Source organism: Eschrichtius robustus, chromosome 3, assembly GCF_028021215.1.
Source record: "Eschrichtius robustus isolate mEscRob2 chromosome 3, mEscRob2.pri, whole genome shotgun sequence".
Classification (NCBI taxonomy): domain Eukaryota; kingdom Metazoa; phylum Chordata; class Mammalia; order Artiodactyla; family Eschrichtiidae; genus Eschrichtius; species Eschrichtius robustus.
In genome coordinates this window covers 15063522-15081421 of record NC_090826.1, presented here as the reverse complement: position 1 = coordinate 15081421, position 17900 = coordinate 15063522, and the positions used below count along the sequence as shown (strand labels likewise).

General features: G+C 48.2%; 1 protein-coding gene across 2 annotated transcripts in view; it reads left to right on the top strand.

The window, feature by feature from the left end:
- CAPZB (capping actin protein of muscle Z-line subunit beta) overlaps window positions 1-17900 on the top strand; it is a 136556-nt gene that overhangs the window by 58170 nt on the left and 60486 nt on the right. For both annotated transcript variants that reach the window (XM_068539048.1, XM_068539047.1), the window contains exon 2: window positions 4586-4675. In XM_068539048.1, coding sequence (XP_068395149.1) covers window positions 4586-4675 — 90 coding nt within the window. The remainder of the gene's footprint in view (window positions 1-4585; window positions 4676-17900) is intronic.

Genomic DNA, 17900 nt, shown 5'->3' with positions numbered 1-17900 from the left:
CGTAGCTGTGGACCATCCATGTTTTCTTCATTCTCTTGTGCTATTTCCCGTTTGGGACCCTCAGGATTTGGGATGACCCCCCCCACACACACGCCCCCCAAGCCAAGGGCTCCAGTTAACAAGCTGTCATTAAGCTTTCCCATGTTGCTTGGCTTATGGGAAGCTTTTAGTCATTTTCTAATTTAATGCTAGTTAGACATCCTTAGCCTTAGAAATTTGTAGTGAATATTTCCTATTAAGATTGTTAGGATTAATGCAAAATACAAGTTAGACCATTTTGCAGTAGTATTTTAGTGCTTTCAACTCAATCCAGTCAGAGGACTGTCCAGAAGGAAGCCTTCATGCTACCAGCACCCTTGGGGGGTGCGGCTGTGGTCAGCGTATTGGGGTTGGGGGCATGTGAACAGGCTTCTTGGAAGGGTTAAAATAGTGTCTTCTCATGTTGACCTTCTCTGGACAAGTTATGACTTTCCTTTTCCTAGATAATACACTACACTCAGTTTCTAGTTAATCCCTTCTGAACATCCCACTGTGTTCTGGATTAAAGATTCAGTGTAGCTAGGCTTATATCTAAAATTTTTTTCTAGTTCTCAGGAGTATTGTTAATATCCAGTTGAGACAGTTTCCAAAGACCAGCTGTTTTTAGGGTTACAGGTAGTCTGTGAGTTAGAACTGTATGTAAAATGTTCTGTGCCGTTTTTTGGGGCCTTATCTTTGACCAGAGTCTGGGAGTCTGTAGTCCCCAAAACAATCCTTTTAAACCAAGGTTTCTCCAGCTTGGCTCTGCTGACATTTGGGGCCAGGTTGTTGGGGTCTGTCCTATACATCGCAGATGTTTTGAAGCATCCCTGGCCCCTACCCGTTAGATGCCAGTAGCTGCCTTTCCAGACAGCGATGACAACCGAAAACGTCCCCATACATTCCACATGTTCCTGCGGGTTGGTGGGGAGGGCAAAATCGATCCCAGTTGAGAAACACTAATTCACACCTTTGAAAAAAAGAAAAATGACTTGATTTTTTTAAAAGCAGTTTTAGGTTCAAAGCAAAATTGAGCAGAAGGTACAGAGATTTCCCATATACTCTGTGCCCCCCACACATGCACAGTCTCTCCCACTATCAGCGTCCCCTACGAGAGTTACAATTGATGAATCTACACTGACATGTCATAATCACTCAAAACCCATAGTTTTCATTAGGGTTCGCTCTTGGTGTTGTACATTCTATGGGTTTGGACAAATTTAAAATGACACATACCCACCATTATATATAGTATTATATAGTGTAGTTTCACTGCCCTAAAAATCCTCTGTGCTGTGCCTACTCTCATCCCTCTCTCCCTTCCATCCCCTGGCAACCACTGATTTTGTTACTGTCTCTATAGTTTTGTCTTTTCCAGAATGTCATATAGCTGGACTCATATAGAGTATGTAGCCTTTTCAGATTGGCTTCTTTCACTTAGTGGTAGACATTTAAGTTTCCTCCACATCTTTTCATGGTTTGATAACATTCCCTTGTCTGGGTGCACCACAGTGTCTTTATCCATTCACCTACTGAAGGCATCTTGACTGTTTCCAAGTTTTGGCAGTTATGAATAAAGCTGCCATAAACTGTTGTGGGCAGGTTTTTGTGTGGACATTAGTTTTCCTCCTTCCTCCCTCCGTCCCTCCCTTCCATCCTTCCTTCCTCTGCACCGGGTCTTAATTGCGGCATGCGAACTCTTAGTTACGGCATGTGGGATCTAGTTCCCTGACCAGGGATCGAACCCAGGTGCCCTGCATGGGGAGCGTGGAGTCTTAGCCACTGGCCACCAGGGAAGTTCCTGGACATTAGTTTTCAGCTACTCTGGGTAAACACCAAGGAGCGTGATTGCTGGATTGTGTGAGGAGTATGCTTAGTTTTGTAAGAAACTGCCAAACCGTCTTTGGAAGTGGCTGTGCCATTTTGCATCCCACCAGAGTTACTGTTGCACCACCTGCTTTTCAGCTTTTGGCGTTAACAGAATTCTGGATTTCATTCATTCTAATAGATGTGTAATGGCACCTCATTTTAATTTGTATTTCTCTCGTGACGTGATGTTGAGTGTCTTTTCATATGCTTATTTGCCATCTGTATATCTTCTTTGGTGAGATGTTTGTTAAGGTCTCTGGCCCATTAGTTTACACCTTTTAAGTAGTTTGACTTGAATCATTTAGGGTTTTCTCTTCTTGCTCGGCCAAGGGAGCACATAGCTGTTTACGGAGTTTGAATACCTAGCTCCAGATGAGAGCAACAGGAAAGATTTCTGGGTTGGGTCGAGTGGGGCAAATGTTATAAAATACTTACATTTTAAAAATTAAAACACATGTTTGCACACATACACAGAAAACACTCCCAGTTAAATGCATACTGCTGCGTATTAAACAATTCACAGGTATTAATCAAATCATTCCAACAACCCTATGAAGTAGACACTATCCCCATTTTATGGATTATTGACCTTAAAAATAAAACAGCCAGTTATTTTACCAGTAAAATGGATTTATTCAGGAATTGCAGAGAATTGCAATTCAGGGACGGAATAGCAAAGACTATATAGGCAAGTCCAGAAAACAAAGGAGAGGAACATTACTTTACAGAGAAAAACGAAGTTGGGGTGGGGGGGGGTTGCTTAGAAGGAATGTCCATCAGAGGAAGGCAAGAGTTCAGGGTGGTGATGGCTTCCCATTGGCTGGGCTCGCTGCTGGACAAGGAGAAATCTTCTTTCCTCCTGCTGGCAATACAAGGTCCCTCTCTTCCTGTTGGGGTGTGTAACTGATGCCTAGTGCTGGTGCTCGAGAGCTCCCCCTTCTGGCCTCCTGACTCCATTTTAAATGTGGTTTTCTTTATTCGGTGTCACAGGATAAATAGAGGTTCCTGGAGGTTAAGAAATTTGCCCAAGGTCCTAAGTTAATGAATGGCAGAACAGAGCACTGAATATAAGTCTCTTTAGTGTCAAATCAGTTTATCTGCGTTCTTGACCCTAGAAGTGGTGTTAAAATGTCTTCCCATGTCAGCTGGCCAGACCCATGTCCCCGTGGCCTTGGCTGGCATAGAAGGCACGGCACAAGTAGGGAATACCTGGTTGCTAGAATGTTTCACTAAGCAAAACAAGTGCTGTAAGGTTTCTGGAGTGTGTGTGTGTTTCTTTGCAGGGTATAGCCAGTTTGTTGTGCGTCCCAGAATAAATTGTCACTGATAACCATCTCGAGCAGGGGACAGGTCTTTTGTTTTTGTTTTCTTTTTCAAAAACAGCCTGCTGTATACGCCACATCGATTACCTGGGAGTGAAACTGCTTCCAGTTAACTTATGTGTTATGTGTTAACGTCTCTGGTGTATACAAAGTGGGTCCTTGCGTCCCACAGCCTGTTTGTGGTTGATGTACCTTGAAGTGCAGATGGTTGGATTCAGAGGTTATATTTCATTACCGCCAAATGTGGCATTTCCAGGATTACCTTGTGTACTTTATAAAGATTCTTAAGCGGAGATTAAGGAGGAGATTTAGGGCTTTCAAAAGTCCTGAGATTGGTCTGAGCAGAGCAGATTCAGGATACAAATCAGATAGTGCCTCTGGTTGGTTGTGTTGGGGGCTCCACCTGCCTTACTTGCACTTCTTAGCGTTGCATGCAGTGGTCTTCATCATTTTCCTGGGCCCACCTTTCCCACCTTATTTGTGGTTGCTCCTCTTGAGCCTCTGGCCTTCCTTCTGTGTTACAGCCCACTGTACACTGAATCAATACTTTGCACCCTACCAGACTCTCTACCGGTCTCACCCTCACTCAGTGCCTTCCTTCCTCTCTCCATTACTTATTGCATGTTTATGGTGACTGGCACGTGATGGCTCTCACTAAACATCTGCAGCATGAATATTAAATGAAGAGATCATTGTGAGAACGAGAGCAGTCTTTATCCTCCCGGGCCCCTGCGGCAGCACTGACCCCGATGTACGCATTTGTTGTTCACTTTGCCAGCGAGAGTGAGCTCTCGACTGTAGGTGTTTTAGGTCTTGGTCTGTTTTGCCCGGGCCTGGCACCTGGGAAGATGGGCCCAGCCTCAGTAGAATGACTGAAGCACTTAAACGTTTGTGCACATCTTGCCGCTTGTTCTTTGCCTGGCTTTGTCCCTGGCTTGGAGCTCATCAAGGAACCTGGCCAGGTGACATTTCCTGACGTTCATGTCCAGGTTACAGCAAAGAACAGTGCCTAACCTGCTCCTCGAGCCTGCTCACTGCAGAACCACTTGGGAGTTAATACATCTGCTGGTCTGGAGAGCTGCTGAAGGAAGTTGGTGAGGCTTTGAGACGTGGACTGAGCAAGGCAGCTTTCCAAACTCTCCAGCCCACTTCCACATGCTTGACTGTTTTTTGGATGCCTCCACTTGAGACAGACACTGCCATCCGGGAGGGACTGGCTAGTCTCCCCCCAGGAGCCGTGCCAGAGGGCCCACTGCAGACCTCTTTGGTCTCAGGGTACCTGGGCAAGTTGCAGCTGGTGAAATGCTTTTGAAAAGGGGGTTTTTGGTGTTTCTACTGGCAAAATGACTCAGACACTCCTGTTTCTCCTTTGACAGAGTGATCAGCAGCTGGACTGTGCCTTGGACTTGATGAGGCGCCTGCCTCCACAGCAAATCGAGAAAAACCTCAGCGACCTGATAGACCTGGTATGTGCCTTGTTCGTATGGTTTTATTTGGGGGCTGGGGCTCGTACTAGATTGCTTTTGTGTACCCTTTTCCACACACAATTCAGATCACACAAGAAACCTCCTCTGTTTCCAACTAGACACCACCACTGGGTCATGAGATTCCTCCAGAGAGGAGAAGGGTTTCCTCTGATTGTCATTCTTTCAGTGCCACCTATGTAAATCAAGCCCAAGATAGGAGCTCTGAAGTTGATACTACCTGTCCCTTTCCCCCAGCTGCCTTCTTTTCACTTTTAGAAGCTTACCTTTAGGCCTAGGGAAGAAGAGGCCACACATATCCAGCAGGTGTTCAGCAGGGCCTGGTTCCAGGCTTTACCTAGTCTCTTTGCCATTGTGGAAGTTTCTCTAGCCAAAGCAGTACAAAAATCTAGCCTCTCAAATGCTTTGGTGGCTTCACTTCTATCTTGAAATGGCATAAAACACAAAAGTGGGCTTTTTAAGAGCTCATCACATCTATTTTTTAAAATATTTATTTGTTTATTCATGCATATATGTGGAATGATTGGTCTCAAAATGATGCCAGAGATTAACTGGTACCATAATGTTATTTGAAAATGTTCAGAGTATTCAAAAACACCTATAAAGCTATGGTAAATGATGAAAAGAAGTAAAATAAAATCAGGCCCCAAGAGCCAGCCGAGTTAGTAGATCATTTGGCCGGTGAGTTCTGGCTCCGGGTTGGAACCTGAGCCCTCCCAGGTCGTCCTCTGTCCTTTTCACTGTGTCCCCCATCTTCTTGGATGTAATTATCAATTGCCAACCATTGCTCAACCATCAACTAGATATCTTTTAAAATAGTAGCTTGAAAACTTGTTCATATGCTGTAGTGTGATACATTTAGTTTCGTTGTAATCATTCAAAACAGTTTCACTAGGGGAAAACGTTACTGCAGGAGACTCATGTCATTCACAGATAAGACTCTCCGCAGCAGTCTGCAAGGTCCACGGTGCAACTATTTGTGTATTTATAGAGACACAGACTCCCAGTGAGAGGCAGCTCTGTGAACAGAGTGAGCCTGTGGATGGAGTTGTGAACTTGCTTGCTTTTCCATGTAATAATTCAGGAAATGAGGCGGAGGAGGTTTCTCAAGGTAAATAGCCCTGATGAGAAAGCCAGCTACAGGTGCTTGTGATGGAAGCACTGAAGCTATCTGCCCAGCCATTTTAGATGACTGTTAAAGAACAGAATGCTGAATTGTGATGCGAGCGAACCCACCAAATGCTCGGAATCGGGGGCGGGGGCGGGGTGGGGGGATGCCACACCCAGAGCCCTGGGGGGGTGACGTAGATGGCTGAAGTGGCCTTGATGTAAAGAAGAGGTCTGGCCGGCAGGCCCTTTGCTCCTGTCACTTCTTGCCCTGTGGGGTCTGATTCTCTGTGGCTTGTTCTCAGATTTTTCTGGAGGTGCCGTACATACATTTGGAGTTTTAGATGAAAGATCCTAATTTTTAAACATTGGCTCAAACATTGGATGGTCGTGTGAAATGTGAGTCAGAGAAACAGTCTCTGTTGGGAAATGATGGAATATAAAGTTGGATGGGTAGGAGGTATCCTTGGAAGTCGGCAGGAGGGCTTGGATTTGATGTGGAATTGTTGCCGTCAGCCCACGTCCTGCACTTTGGACACGGCGTGCTGTGCTAAGCGTTTTCCTTGCGTGGCCTCATTTAACTCTCAGCGATCCTGTCAGGTAGCACCGCAAGACGCAGCCTGGGAAGTGCGGTGTGGCTTGTTTTTCTTGGTTGGAGAGTTTTGGTTGAGCAAATGCGGAAGTGGGTGGGCAGAAGCCGTGGGTAGGATCAGGCCCCTAACCTGGTCAGCTGCAGAGGCTGATGCCGCTTTCCCACTGAGCACGACAGTGTGCCCGGCTGCGTTTAAATTTAGTTTGCCAATTTAGTTATTACTGTATTTTAGAAGTAGACCAAGAATAGAAGTAAGAGATGGGCAAATTTTTCTCGGTAGAGTCTTCTTGGCGTTTCACAGGCTATTTTGTTCTTATGGCAACTGAAGTGTTTTCCTGTAGCTGTGTCGCTTCTCTGTGACTCGCTCGTCACTGTTGCAGGGATGTGTGTGTAGCTACTTCTGTGGAAACCTGGTCAGCTGGTATACCAATTGCTGTCTATACCAATTTTACTTGGGCTCAGCAGGGAAATTACAGCATTGATGGTGAATGAAAGAGCCATGTCAAGAGCCGTCCTTCACCTTGGCCAGATAATACTGGGTGAGAGAATCGTCCTGAGGGTTTAGTTTGCAGGAGGACACTTAGACCCAGGTTGACGTCCTGTACTCTATCTGTCCCTGATGTTGCGATGTGTAGTATGTGACATCCCAGAGATTACTGTCAGAGTGTGCTGTTTTCCCACTTGTCACGTTGTCATCTGTAGAATATGACTGGAGAGGGGATGGAGGCAGATGTAGGTTGTAGGGTCGACAGCTCCCGTTTGTTGAACACCTGCTATGTTCTCTGGACTGAGCTGGATGCTGCTGTTTGTGTTATTTATCATTTCATCTAGTTTTCACAGTACCCCTCTGATGCACGTAAGGCCACTGCACCTTTATTGGATGCTGTAGACTCTGAGGAAGAAGCAGGGTGGTACTCTGGCCAACCAAGCAGCACGGGGAATCCTCCTGCCGGGATAACTGCTGGGTACCTTTGGGTCGAATCGCTTACACTCAGAGCAACAGATTAAATATGGTGTGTCTCCCTCATCTGTCTGTCTTTCCTGTTTGGGGGGAAAATGTTAAATAATTTAATTCATTTCTAATCTGAAATATTTAAAACATAGATGTATTATGGAAAATAATTTAAAGTTCACATAATTAAAAGAAAACCAGAGACTTGAAAGACGTTCCCTCCTTTGAGCCGGGCCACTCAGACTGCGCAGTTCGCTCTGGTCCGCTGCTTCCTGGAGGACCTGGGAGGTACTGACTTCCCCTCGCCAGGTTGTACGGGACCCGCCTTGGGCCCCATCTACCTCCAGAGGCTGAGCAAGAGGCCATGATGGATTCCCATCGTCCAGGATGGGCTGGGGAGTTGGCATTCTCATTAATTTTTAAATTTGAAGTATGATGAGTGTCGAAATGGAAATGGGGCCTGACTTTTCACTGAATTAGGGTCTGGTAAGGCGTGGCCTCGTTAAAACTATATTGACATGCTTCTGAAAGCCACTTGAGGCCCCTGCTGTGCACTGTAATGCATAAGGAGCATCTGGGTTGGTTTTGTAGTCCTGGAAATTACTCCTTTGAATGTTTTTCTTTCATCACTGCTATTTTTCTTCCATTTTCCCTGGGAATGACTGATTTTCCTTTTGTTCTGTTTTTTGTTGTTGTTTCTTTTAAACTGGATTTGCAAAATTCTTCCATTCCTGTAAGAGTCAGTTCGTGCTGAGTGTACTGCTGTGGCTCTGAAGTCCACTTGTAGTTTTAGTTCCTTCCCAAAGCTGTAATTTTAGGAAACTCGCCCTGTCACGGGTCTCCTAGAAGCAGTGCATCCGGGCCTTTGTTCCGTGTAATCTGGGATCGGTCAGACGTTTTCAGAGCCGCTAACGCGCTGGCCCGGTGCACAGCACTGCCGTCACTCCTCCCGCGCTCACCTTGCCGCAAGTAATGACGGGGAGGTGGAGGTGGTTTTCACGCAGAGTCTCCCATTCTGAGACTGACAAGAATGTCCAGATTTGCCAGCAAACCCCATGAAGGGAACGGCCTCGCTTAGACGTCGGCGCCAGAGAAAATGTGGGGAACTTTTCCGGTCCACCAGTGGTCCAGTTACAGGGGAGTATTAAAGAGAAATGCGGCGTATGCTTGGCAGCTAGGCCGAGGCAGCCCAATTTATCGTGCCAGATCGGTTTTCTTTTCTCTTTCTTCTTTCCACTGTCAGAGCTTTCGCTGCTTGGGATTATGATGCGTGCTCTGATTGGTGGGAAATGACCTTCCTTTGCAGATGGCCAGAACATCATTTTATTACATATTAATCCCATTGTGCTAGAGTGAAGCCAGCCGAAATCCGTCGTTAAGCTGTTTCAGAAATACCCACAGGTCCATGTGGGCCAAGAATCATATGATGTTAAGATGCTCCCTCGGCTTCCTAAACTTTGACCTTCTATGGCTTTACTCTGCACACTGGCAGCAAGAGCCAAAACTTCTCCGCTGGGGTGTATTTTGAGCCCTGCGCTGAGGAAGGAGTTTGTTTCTGCAAATTGGCACCCAGCAGGCCGCCGTCCTTTGCCTTTTTAAGAGCAAACCAAAAATAGACCTAAATCTGTTTAACCAAGTGGAAAAGTCTTTGCTTGCAAACGTTGGTCACTTCATTTTTTAATTCCTTCTCTCTACTTTGCTTATAGCCCCCCGAAGATCCAGCTCTTGGGCGTCCCGCAACGGGAGGGAAAGCACCCAGGCCGTCCCGCCAGGCCTGTGGGTTAGAGGTGGAAGAGCCATCCTGATGCTCTGACCAGGGAGTTGAGAACTTGATCGGTTTTCATTTCAGCATAGTTCTTTTTAGCAACCAGAATTGCCCTCCAGAAATAGAAAGGGCCAGCCTCGGCAGTGCCAGTACTTTGAACAGCTCGCAGAAACTGTCCACCTGTAGGTAGTGCAAGGTCCGCAGGGAGATTACCACTTGACAGACTAGAAGGCTGGCGTGCACGGGGTGCACCTAGACGTGGGGGATCCTGAACCAGTGAGTGGAGACCTCCAGCTGGTGCTGCCAAGACCTGCTCCCCGTGCGGGAAGCAGCCCGTGGAGCCAGGCTCACACACCTTTGTGACTGAAATTGAGGCTGATGTTATTATTTAACAGTCATTAATATCATTGATTATCTATCTCATCTCTGCTAAGCATTGTTAGTTTCCAGTCCCTAACAGCTGAACCTAGGAAATGTGGAACTGATTTTCCCAGTGATAGCTGTGTGAAGTAAAACTCACAACTCAAACTCAGTTCTGTCCCCAGACGATGAAGATGTGCTGGGCCTGGGGACCTTAAGGCCAGACGTGATCTGGTTCATCTGTGGTCAAGAGGGACCAGGCCCGTGTTTTCTTCTTGCCTGGCTTCCCAGTTACCGTCACCGTTTAAAATAGTCCCGTACCAGCATGTTTTCCTCCTTTGTTTCAAAGACAGCATTTAAAATGTCTTCTTTCTGAAGAGGTCTTAGACTAAATAGGTGAAAAGTGAGTGGGTTCAGTCAACGTTTACTGAGCATCTCCTATGACTCCGACACAGTGCTCGACCCGGGAAGAAGTGCAGCCTTTCTTCCTCGTCTTCTCTTCCACAGGGAAAAAAAATGCAGGGATCCTAGAGCTTGATCCGTGATAAAGCAGCTAGGCCAAGGACCCCTTGGCTGGGTCCTCTCAGCCCTTGGGTCTGGACCAGCTAATCAGCTCTGAGGACAGCTGTCAAGAGTTGCAGAACTGAATTATTCTTCCTACAAGCATTTAACATCTCCCTGTGCCAGACACCATTCTGGGTGCCGGGGGTACGAGATGAAAGGCCTGGCTCCGCAGAGCTGACGTTTAGTGGGGAATTCAGGCAAGATTTTCTGGAAGGCGGAAGGCTTGGCCACGCCAGCTTTGCACGCTGTTATCTCCCTCACAGATCACAGCAGGCACGATTATTTGTCTTCACTTCTGCGTAGAAGTAGTCTCGGCTCTCCGGTGAGTTTCGCCCTCCCTTCTGTCTCCTTGCTGGCCACCTTCCCCCTGGCCTCTTACTGTTTCTCAGATTCTTTTCCCAAAGCATTCCTGACAAAGTATTCCTGACAAGAGCAAACACTTATCTTTGTGGAGTTTTGAGGGCAAAGCCAAAAGTGGCTGCCTCTAGCAGAGAATTTTATGTTTTGTCTTTTTAAAAAAGAATTGCATTCCAGTTCATAACATGCCCACATGCAAGACATTTTAACATAAAAAGAATGCTTTCTTCACCGAAGCCTCGAGTCCAGTTGGCGCTCCAGGAAGTAGGGCAGGCACTCCATCCCCACGCCCTGGTGCCCTGGGACCTCGTTGGAGATGCTCAGCCGGGCTTTGTGACCGGGCCTGCCCACAGTGTTTCGTTTCCCTGCTGCCGGCCCCTGGGAGCCGAGGGGAGAAGGGCTCCCGACCCTGGGGCCAGGGCTCTGTAGGCACGCCAGGCCCAGGCGAGCAGGGGGCCTTCGCTGGCACCTGGGCAAGTTCCCTGTGGGTTTCTGTTGGAGGTGGGAGCGTTTGGCTTCCACTCTTGCATTTGTGGTGGGGTCTACAGGGAAGTTTTCTCCCCCAGGCCAGATGTTGTCTCTGGAGCAGGCGTAGGGCAATGGATGGAATAGTCGGTAATTATGCAGGGACCCCTGAAAACAGTCTGTCGCACTGATGTTTCTGAGCTCGTTCTGAGCTTTCCTACAGGCGACTGTGCTGCAGTTCCGGTTTTACAGGGCCAAAAAGCATTCCAGCCAAGGGCCCCCAGCAGTATTTTAATGAACTCCATTCCTTGGAACGTTGTGGTGAGCCTTTTCATGCAAACGTTTTGCTCCTTGAATGGACTGCAGCTGTAGTGACTGAAGCAAGGCCGAGGGAGAAAGCGGACCCCGGACTCAGGGTGCTGGACCGGCCCTCTGTTCCCCACCCAGGGTGTCTCTGCGGAGGGAGGTGGCCTTTCACGACCCCAGCCTGTTGCTGAGGCGAGGACTCTGCCACCTGATGGTGATTTATGTCAAGGTGGCGCTAGGCAGCCCTTCTAAACTAGGACTAAATGTCATGATTTGCTTAGAAAGAGGAAATGGGGCTTCCTGGTGGGCCCTCACCCGACCCCCCCCCCCCCCCCCGCATAGATATGGCCGGAAGTTATTTGAAATTCTGATGAGTTCTGTTATATGCAGAATAATAGACCCTCATTTGATCCAGTTAAGGAGGACGTGGATTGCCTCCTGACCATGCAGTCCAGACCTGTTAAAACTTGAAACCGAGTGAATAAAGGAGAAGAGTACAGGGTCATTTGCTTTCTTGTGTGTGCGTGTGTTCCTCGGGGAGCAGAGGCGGCTTTGCTCCCGGAGACTGTCCTGAGCACTCTAGAACAGTCGAGGCAGATTACCCACTATGGCTGCGGGCTTGAAATTCTCCAGAGCTAGGAAATTTGAAAATTAGTTGTCTCCCATCCCCTTTAATGTCAGCCACCCAGTAGTATGCTTTTGTTATTTTTCATAGGATATTATAGAGCTCAAAATAAAAATTATTTTTTGTTGGGTCTCAGATTTAGAGTTTGCTTCTCCCCTCTTTTCATTCTTCATAAAATCTTTTTCACTGGATGACATAAGAAAATAAATTGCTTTCATGGAGATCCATCAAATGTCAGAAGCACTGATATATATGGGCTTCGTTATTAATACATTTTATCCATTACCTTGTTTAATCTCCACAGCTGCTCTGTGAAGCGAGTGGCGGTGGGGGGGGGTCCCCTTTTATAGATGAAACTGAGAATGTTCCGGCACCCCATGAGTCCCATACCTGATCCGTGACCGAGAGGAGAGTCTTGTCCGTTGAATTGCTGTCTTTAAAAATGAAAACATTACAGTATGTCATTTCTCAAAGGTCCTGCTAGGGCCAGACTGTCTTGTAAGGTGAAACTATAAAAGACATTTGTGATGGGGGCAGGGTAGGCACCGTGGAACTTGTTAGGTACCTCAGGAAAAAAGACGTGTAGAATCTCTCTTCTATCTCTCCTGCTATGAAGACCTTTCAGAGTTTGATGAGCAAAGGAGCAGCTGTGCCGAGGTGACTACCCCCACCCCCAAAATACACACACACACACACACACACACACACACACACACACACACGGTGTGCACTGTGTGTGTTGGGGGGTGGCCTGCTCCTTACAAAAGCATGTTGCCCAAACCCAAGTAGTATGTCCCTATCTCTTCTTTCAGTTAATTAAGCCAATCTAAAAATTTTAGGAAAAGCAAGTTCTTGCACTGCAGGATCTAAAGGGATGGGTCAGGAAAGTGACTGCTTTTAAATCGAATGTACCAAAGTTAGCATACACACCAGCATAAACCGGTTAGAATATATAAGGTGCCAGGGGATGGGAGGGCAAGATGCCACTTGTAACAGCAGAACAACATGCCACCTAGGAATAGGCTTCCCACAAGGCAAGTCGGCCAGGCCTGCACAGGTCGGAAGTAAGGGCAGAGCGGATGCGGTCCGAGAGCTCAGAAACAGGCCCCGGGGTGTAAGAACTTAGGGTGTATTACAAGTGATGGTCACGGTGCACTGCGAGGAAAGAATTGATTCTTCAATAAAATTGCTGGAACAGCTAATAGTTTTGAGGGAAAACAAGCTGAATATCTATTGCACGGCATGTACTCATACTCCTGATGGATTAAGGGACTAATATTAAACGAACATGAAAGAATCAGAGGGAAAACGTCAATAACGTTTGATGTTGAGGTGGGGGGAGGCCTTTATAAGGCATAGAAGCTAATGCCGACGTGATGGCTTTGAAATATGCAAATTTAACTTAAAAGTTTAATCAAAAAAAAGTTAAAAGGCAAAGAACAAACGCTGAAAAATACTTGTAGCCTCTGGCCAAGAATGTATCTCCTTATATCTTCAGAAAACACCTTCTGAGGTTGTTGCTGTCATCCGTCCCTACTAGGCGGAAGCAACAGCAGGGGCTTCGGCCACTTGTCCAAGGTCACCAGGTAGTGGTGGAGGAGCCAAGCTGTGAACCCAAGCAGCCCAGGGCCCTCAGCCGCTGTGCGCCGTTGCCTCCACTAATGAGAAAAGTAGGAATACTGTGTGGGACAGAGCAAGATGCACAGGGGAGGCCGTGCAAAGGCCTAATCCGCAAACAAAACAAGATGGGCTGGCTGGGAGAGTCTCCTTCACTGCTGGCCCCTGTTTCTGCTCAGTGGATGGATTTTATTTCCTCCTGGATGCAACTTACACTTTTCCCGACTTTCATGAAATTGGTCAGCTCACCTTGGTGTTGAGCCTCTTGAGGAACAAAGACAGCGAACAATTGAGGAAGCGTGGCGCATTCTAATTACCTTCTAGGAGCTTCTCCTCCAGCTTGTCATGTTAAAGGTTCTGAGAAGTCCTGCAGTTAGCAAAGGAAAAGGGAGAAAAGAACCGGTTTTCATTTAACTCAGCATTTCTCTAGCTCACTTTCATGAAATCCACTTTGGAAAACACTGGTTTCCTGGAAAGGTTCATAACCTACATATCAGATGACCTGGATTCTAGATCCTTTTGGGCAATGGTCCTAAGTGTGATGTTTAAATTTTCATAACTGTTTGGTAAAGTGTCATGGAAAGAAACATAGCTTTTCTTGTTGCTTTTTTCAAATAGAGGACTAATTCCTTCAATAGGAGAGAGAACACGCTGCGTACATTAAGCAAGTCTTATTGGAAGCCAGGAGGCCTGGGTTGTGGCCTTGGGTGCCACCAGCTTGCTCTGTGACCAGCAGGTCTCTCTGGGTCTCCGGCTCCTCCTCTGTGAAGTGAGAGCTGGGTGGTCTCAGGCTCAGAATCTGAGTTCTGTTGCCCAGCACTAAAAGAACATCACCATGGATACCCTTGTGTCGATGTCACTACCTTCAGGATCCCCTTTTGCTGGCAGAAGAAGCATCTATTTCCCTTGGGTCTGTGAGAACATAACCTGCCCCGAAGGGTAACTCTGGGGAGAAAGGCAAGCAGGTGGGGCCCCTGGCACACACCCCTCCCCCACCCCTCCGGTCAGGCAGAGCGAGGCGGACCCGACTTGAATCCCTCCTCGGCCGCCGTCCAGCTTTGAGAGGCAGGTCACCTTGCCCCCCAGAGTTGCCTCCAGTACACAAGATTGGCATAGGAAACCTGCATTCCTGGGGCAGTTGTGAGGGCTTGGGAGTGCGTATGAAGTGCTAACGTGTGCAGGAAAGACAGGTGCTTAAAAAAACGCTCACTGATGCTTTTACTACCTTCACTGGCTTCTAGGACCTGTTTGCTAACCCCCGGGTTCTGCCTGCCTGGGGGCTGTGCCCTGACGTTCTGAGCAGCCTTCCTGGCTGTTTTCACAGGTGGGCACAACCCCGGCTTTGACTTGCGTGGGGGTGGGGTTTTATGACCCAGCGCACGAGTGTAAGGACTTGATTGGTTTCACCCGGAAGGGAGGCGGTGACAGGGCCCTCCACCGAGGCATTTTAGATGGCCTTGAACACCCGCCGCTCCCTCACCCGCCACCTTTCCTGAGTTCTCAAGTTGGGATCCCTACACGGAAAGCTGGGAAACGCCGTTGCCCGGCACCGCAAAGCCACCCCAGAGCCAGTGGAGCGGGCCAGAGTCAGGCTGTGGCTGACGGGTTTCGTGACTAGTAACAAGGCCCATCGTTCCACAGAGGTGGGGGTAATCTGAGAGCACACTTCTTGGTCTGCCCTGGTGGGGCGTGGGCTCCCTGGATGGTGTGGGTCTCTTCCACTCCCCTTGCTCATTGCTTGGGCGGCCACTCTTCTCACTGCTCCAGGTAGTTGGATGGTCTTACGAGGTGGAGAGGGGTTTTAAGGTTGATCTCAATGTCCAAGGACAAGCCAACTGACATTGTCACCTCCCAGGTCATTTGACCTCATGACCTTCACTCCAGCCATCCAGGGGTGCCACCCAGGTACCCACCTGTATATCATCCCGTACAGGCCAGCTGCAAGCTCTGAGTCCCCAGGATCCCTTTCTCTATTATCCAGTGTCGTGCTTTCTCATGCCTTCACTTGCATTCACTTTACACTTGCACCTTATCAAGACTGCTCATTTCTTGTCCCTGGCTTGAACCCCCGTCTCTAATTTTTATCCTCCTCCTCCCCACTGCCAGTGTAACCCCCAGGCACCCCTTTTATCCAGCTGGAGAACCCCCAAGTCCACACCTGAGGCTCTTTCACAGTCAACCGGCAGTGGTCCTCTATTCCATGGTTTTTGTCCCCTCTTGAGCCTCTCCTGAATCTGCTTCTCGTGGTGGGGAAGCTATTTTAGCATCTCACCTGCTCTTGCCTGTTCATATCCTCGATGCATGTGCCACCAGCCAAGGAGTGGAAGTTTGGGGGGTGGGCTGGAAGCAGAGTGCCCGTTTATTTTGCACTCTCCTTCGAAACAGATTGGTTATTTAATGGTTCCCTTCTCCCCGTCCCCTCCTCTCCCCCTTACCCCACCATTTGCCAGGTTAAAACAGCCTATTTTCGTATACTTGGAGATCAAGCTTCTGTAAAATTCTTGGTTAGGTGTTTTTAGGGCAACTCTTAGTCTGAGACCGGGTGGCCGACATGTCTGCTAAGGAGCAGTGGGATGTGATTCAGTTGAACGCCTTGCAGTCTGAAGCGCCAGCCAAACTCTGCTCTCATCTTCATCACATCTTAGCTGTGTGTCCTCGGAGCCTTGACTTCCCCGTCTAGGAGGTGGTGGGCCTGACGACCCTGACCTCGAAAACTAGAGATCGTGTATATAAAGCTTTAGCATAGTACCTGGCTTAGAGGGGCTCCACGGAGTTCTGGGGTCGCATCAGATTTGCACAAGTGCAGTGTGGTCAGTGTGCAAATGAATAAAAACCGTGCTGGTCTCCTGGCTTTAATTGATAACCATCAGATGCCAGAGACTGTTCTAGACGCTTTATACATTTACCACAAGGTTAGTCTTCTATAGCCCCATTTTACAGATGAAGAAACTGAGAAGCTTAATGAGTTGGTCAGAGCCTCACAGCTGATTAGTAAGTAGCAGCGTCAGGGTCCCCAGGCCCATCCAGTCAGAATCCTGCCCTTCTCCTGCCTGCTGGCTCTGCCCACAGCTCCCCCAGGAACAGCTTTCTCCTTGTCACTGCAGGTCACCAGCGGATGGCTGGCTCTGAATGCAGATATTGTCACAGTAATTAGCACCAGCAAGACGCTGTTCAGTCTTCAATAGAGTGTAGCTTTCCCCTTCCCACCTTGAAAGGGCGTCCTGTTCAGGCGTCCGTGGTTTAAGCCGAGAGCCTGACGGAGACGGAAGCATCCACGGTAATGCTCACATGGTCCCCACCTCCAGGCAGCGGCTGCCACCACCCAGCGGCACCACCGCCCCTGTTTTTTTTTTTTTTTGTTGGGGGATTGGAGGCGGGGGAGGCTTCCCATTGCTCGCATAAAGGAGTAAGAGCTTCTGAAAGGGTGCAGGGGTGAAGGATGATTCCGCCGTCCTCCATTTTTGGGTCAGTGGCCCTCATCAGGCCGGACACTTTTTATTCATTAGTCGGACGGTTCACGGTTGCCCCTTTGCCACATCTGTTGCTGCCTTCCTGGGCCCGTCGCACTCACAATTAAGGTTGATTAGAGACCCTGTCAATCACAACATGCACAGAACCTGCCTGTGAGAGGCCTCACGAAGGGGCCGTCCAGCCTGTGGCGCCCCTTTGCACACGATTACCGACCAAACTCTGGATGTTTGGTGAGCAGAAGAGGTATGAATGGCACTTGTGACACTCCAGACTTTCGGGTCCTAGCGGGCCTGTTACCTTCCATGTAATCGAAACCTTCAAGCTAAGAGCAGAATTGATGTTAGAGATGGTGGTGGTAGGAGTTATGTCAGATGGAGGCTTTGGAACAAGTATTTGACAGCAGGCTACTCAGAGGAGCGATTGGAAGCCAAATACAGAAGAGATTTAATTATCGTTAATCTCCCTGTCCCCTCTTTCTGGAATGTACAGGCACACTTAATTACTGTTGACTGGAAGCTAAAATAACACTCTGGGTTCAGAACAGAACCCTTCAGGAGATTTGCCCCAGGCTGGAAATGATTATCCTTCACACGAGTGGGTTTTCCTCTCTTTCTGACTGTGTGTCGAAAGCAGTTGGGAGTAGGGATGTGCACCAGGCGATGTAAGTTGCTCACCTACTACTGCCTCCCCAGCATTTTCCTCCCTGTTTCACTGAGCTTCCTGTTTCTCAGCACTGTGTGTTAGGGAAGCCACGTCTCCAAGTTGTGTCACGCAGCAGGGGTTGGCTTCGAGCACTTCCTGTTGATGGTGTGCTGTAATTTTGTATTATTAGCACCCAAGGGCCCTCTGGATTGGAAGCACCTGTGGGATGTAACCATGCACGTCCGTATCTCCAGACCCTGTGCAGTGCCTGGCCATGTCGTCGATGCTAAATAAATACTAGTTAACCATCCAATAAACCCGCCCATCCCCGAACTCTGCGAGGGGAGGGGGCATATTATGCTTCCTATGCTGCGTCATCTGAGG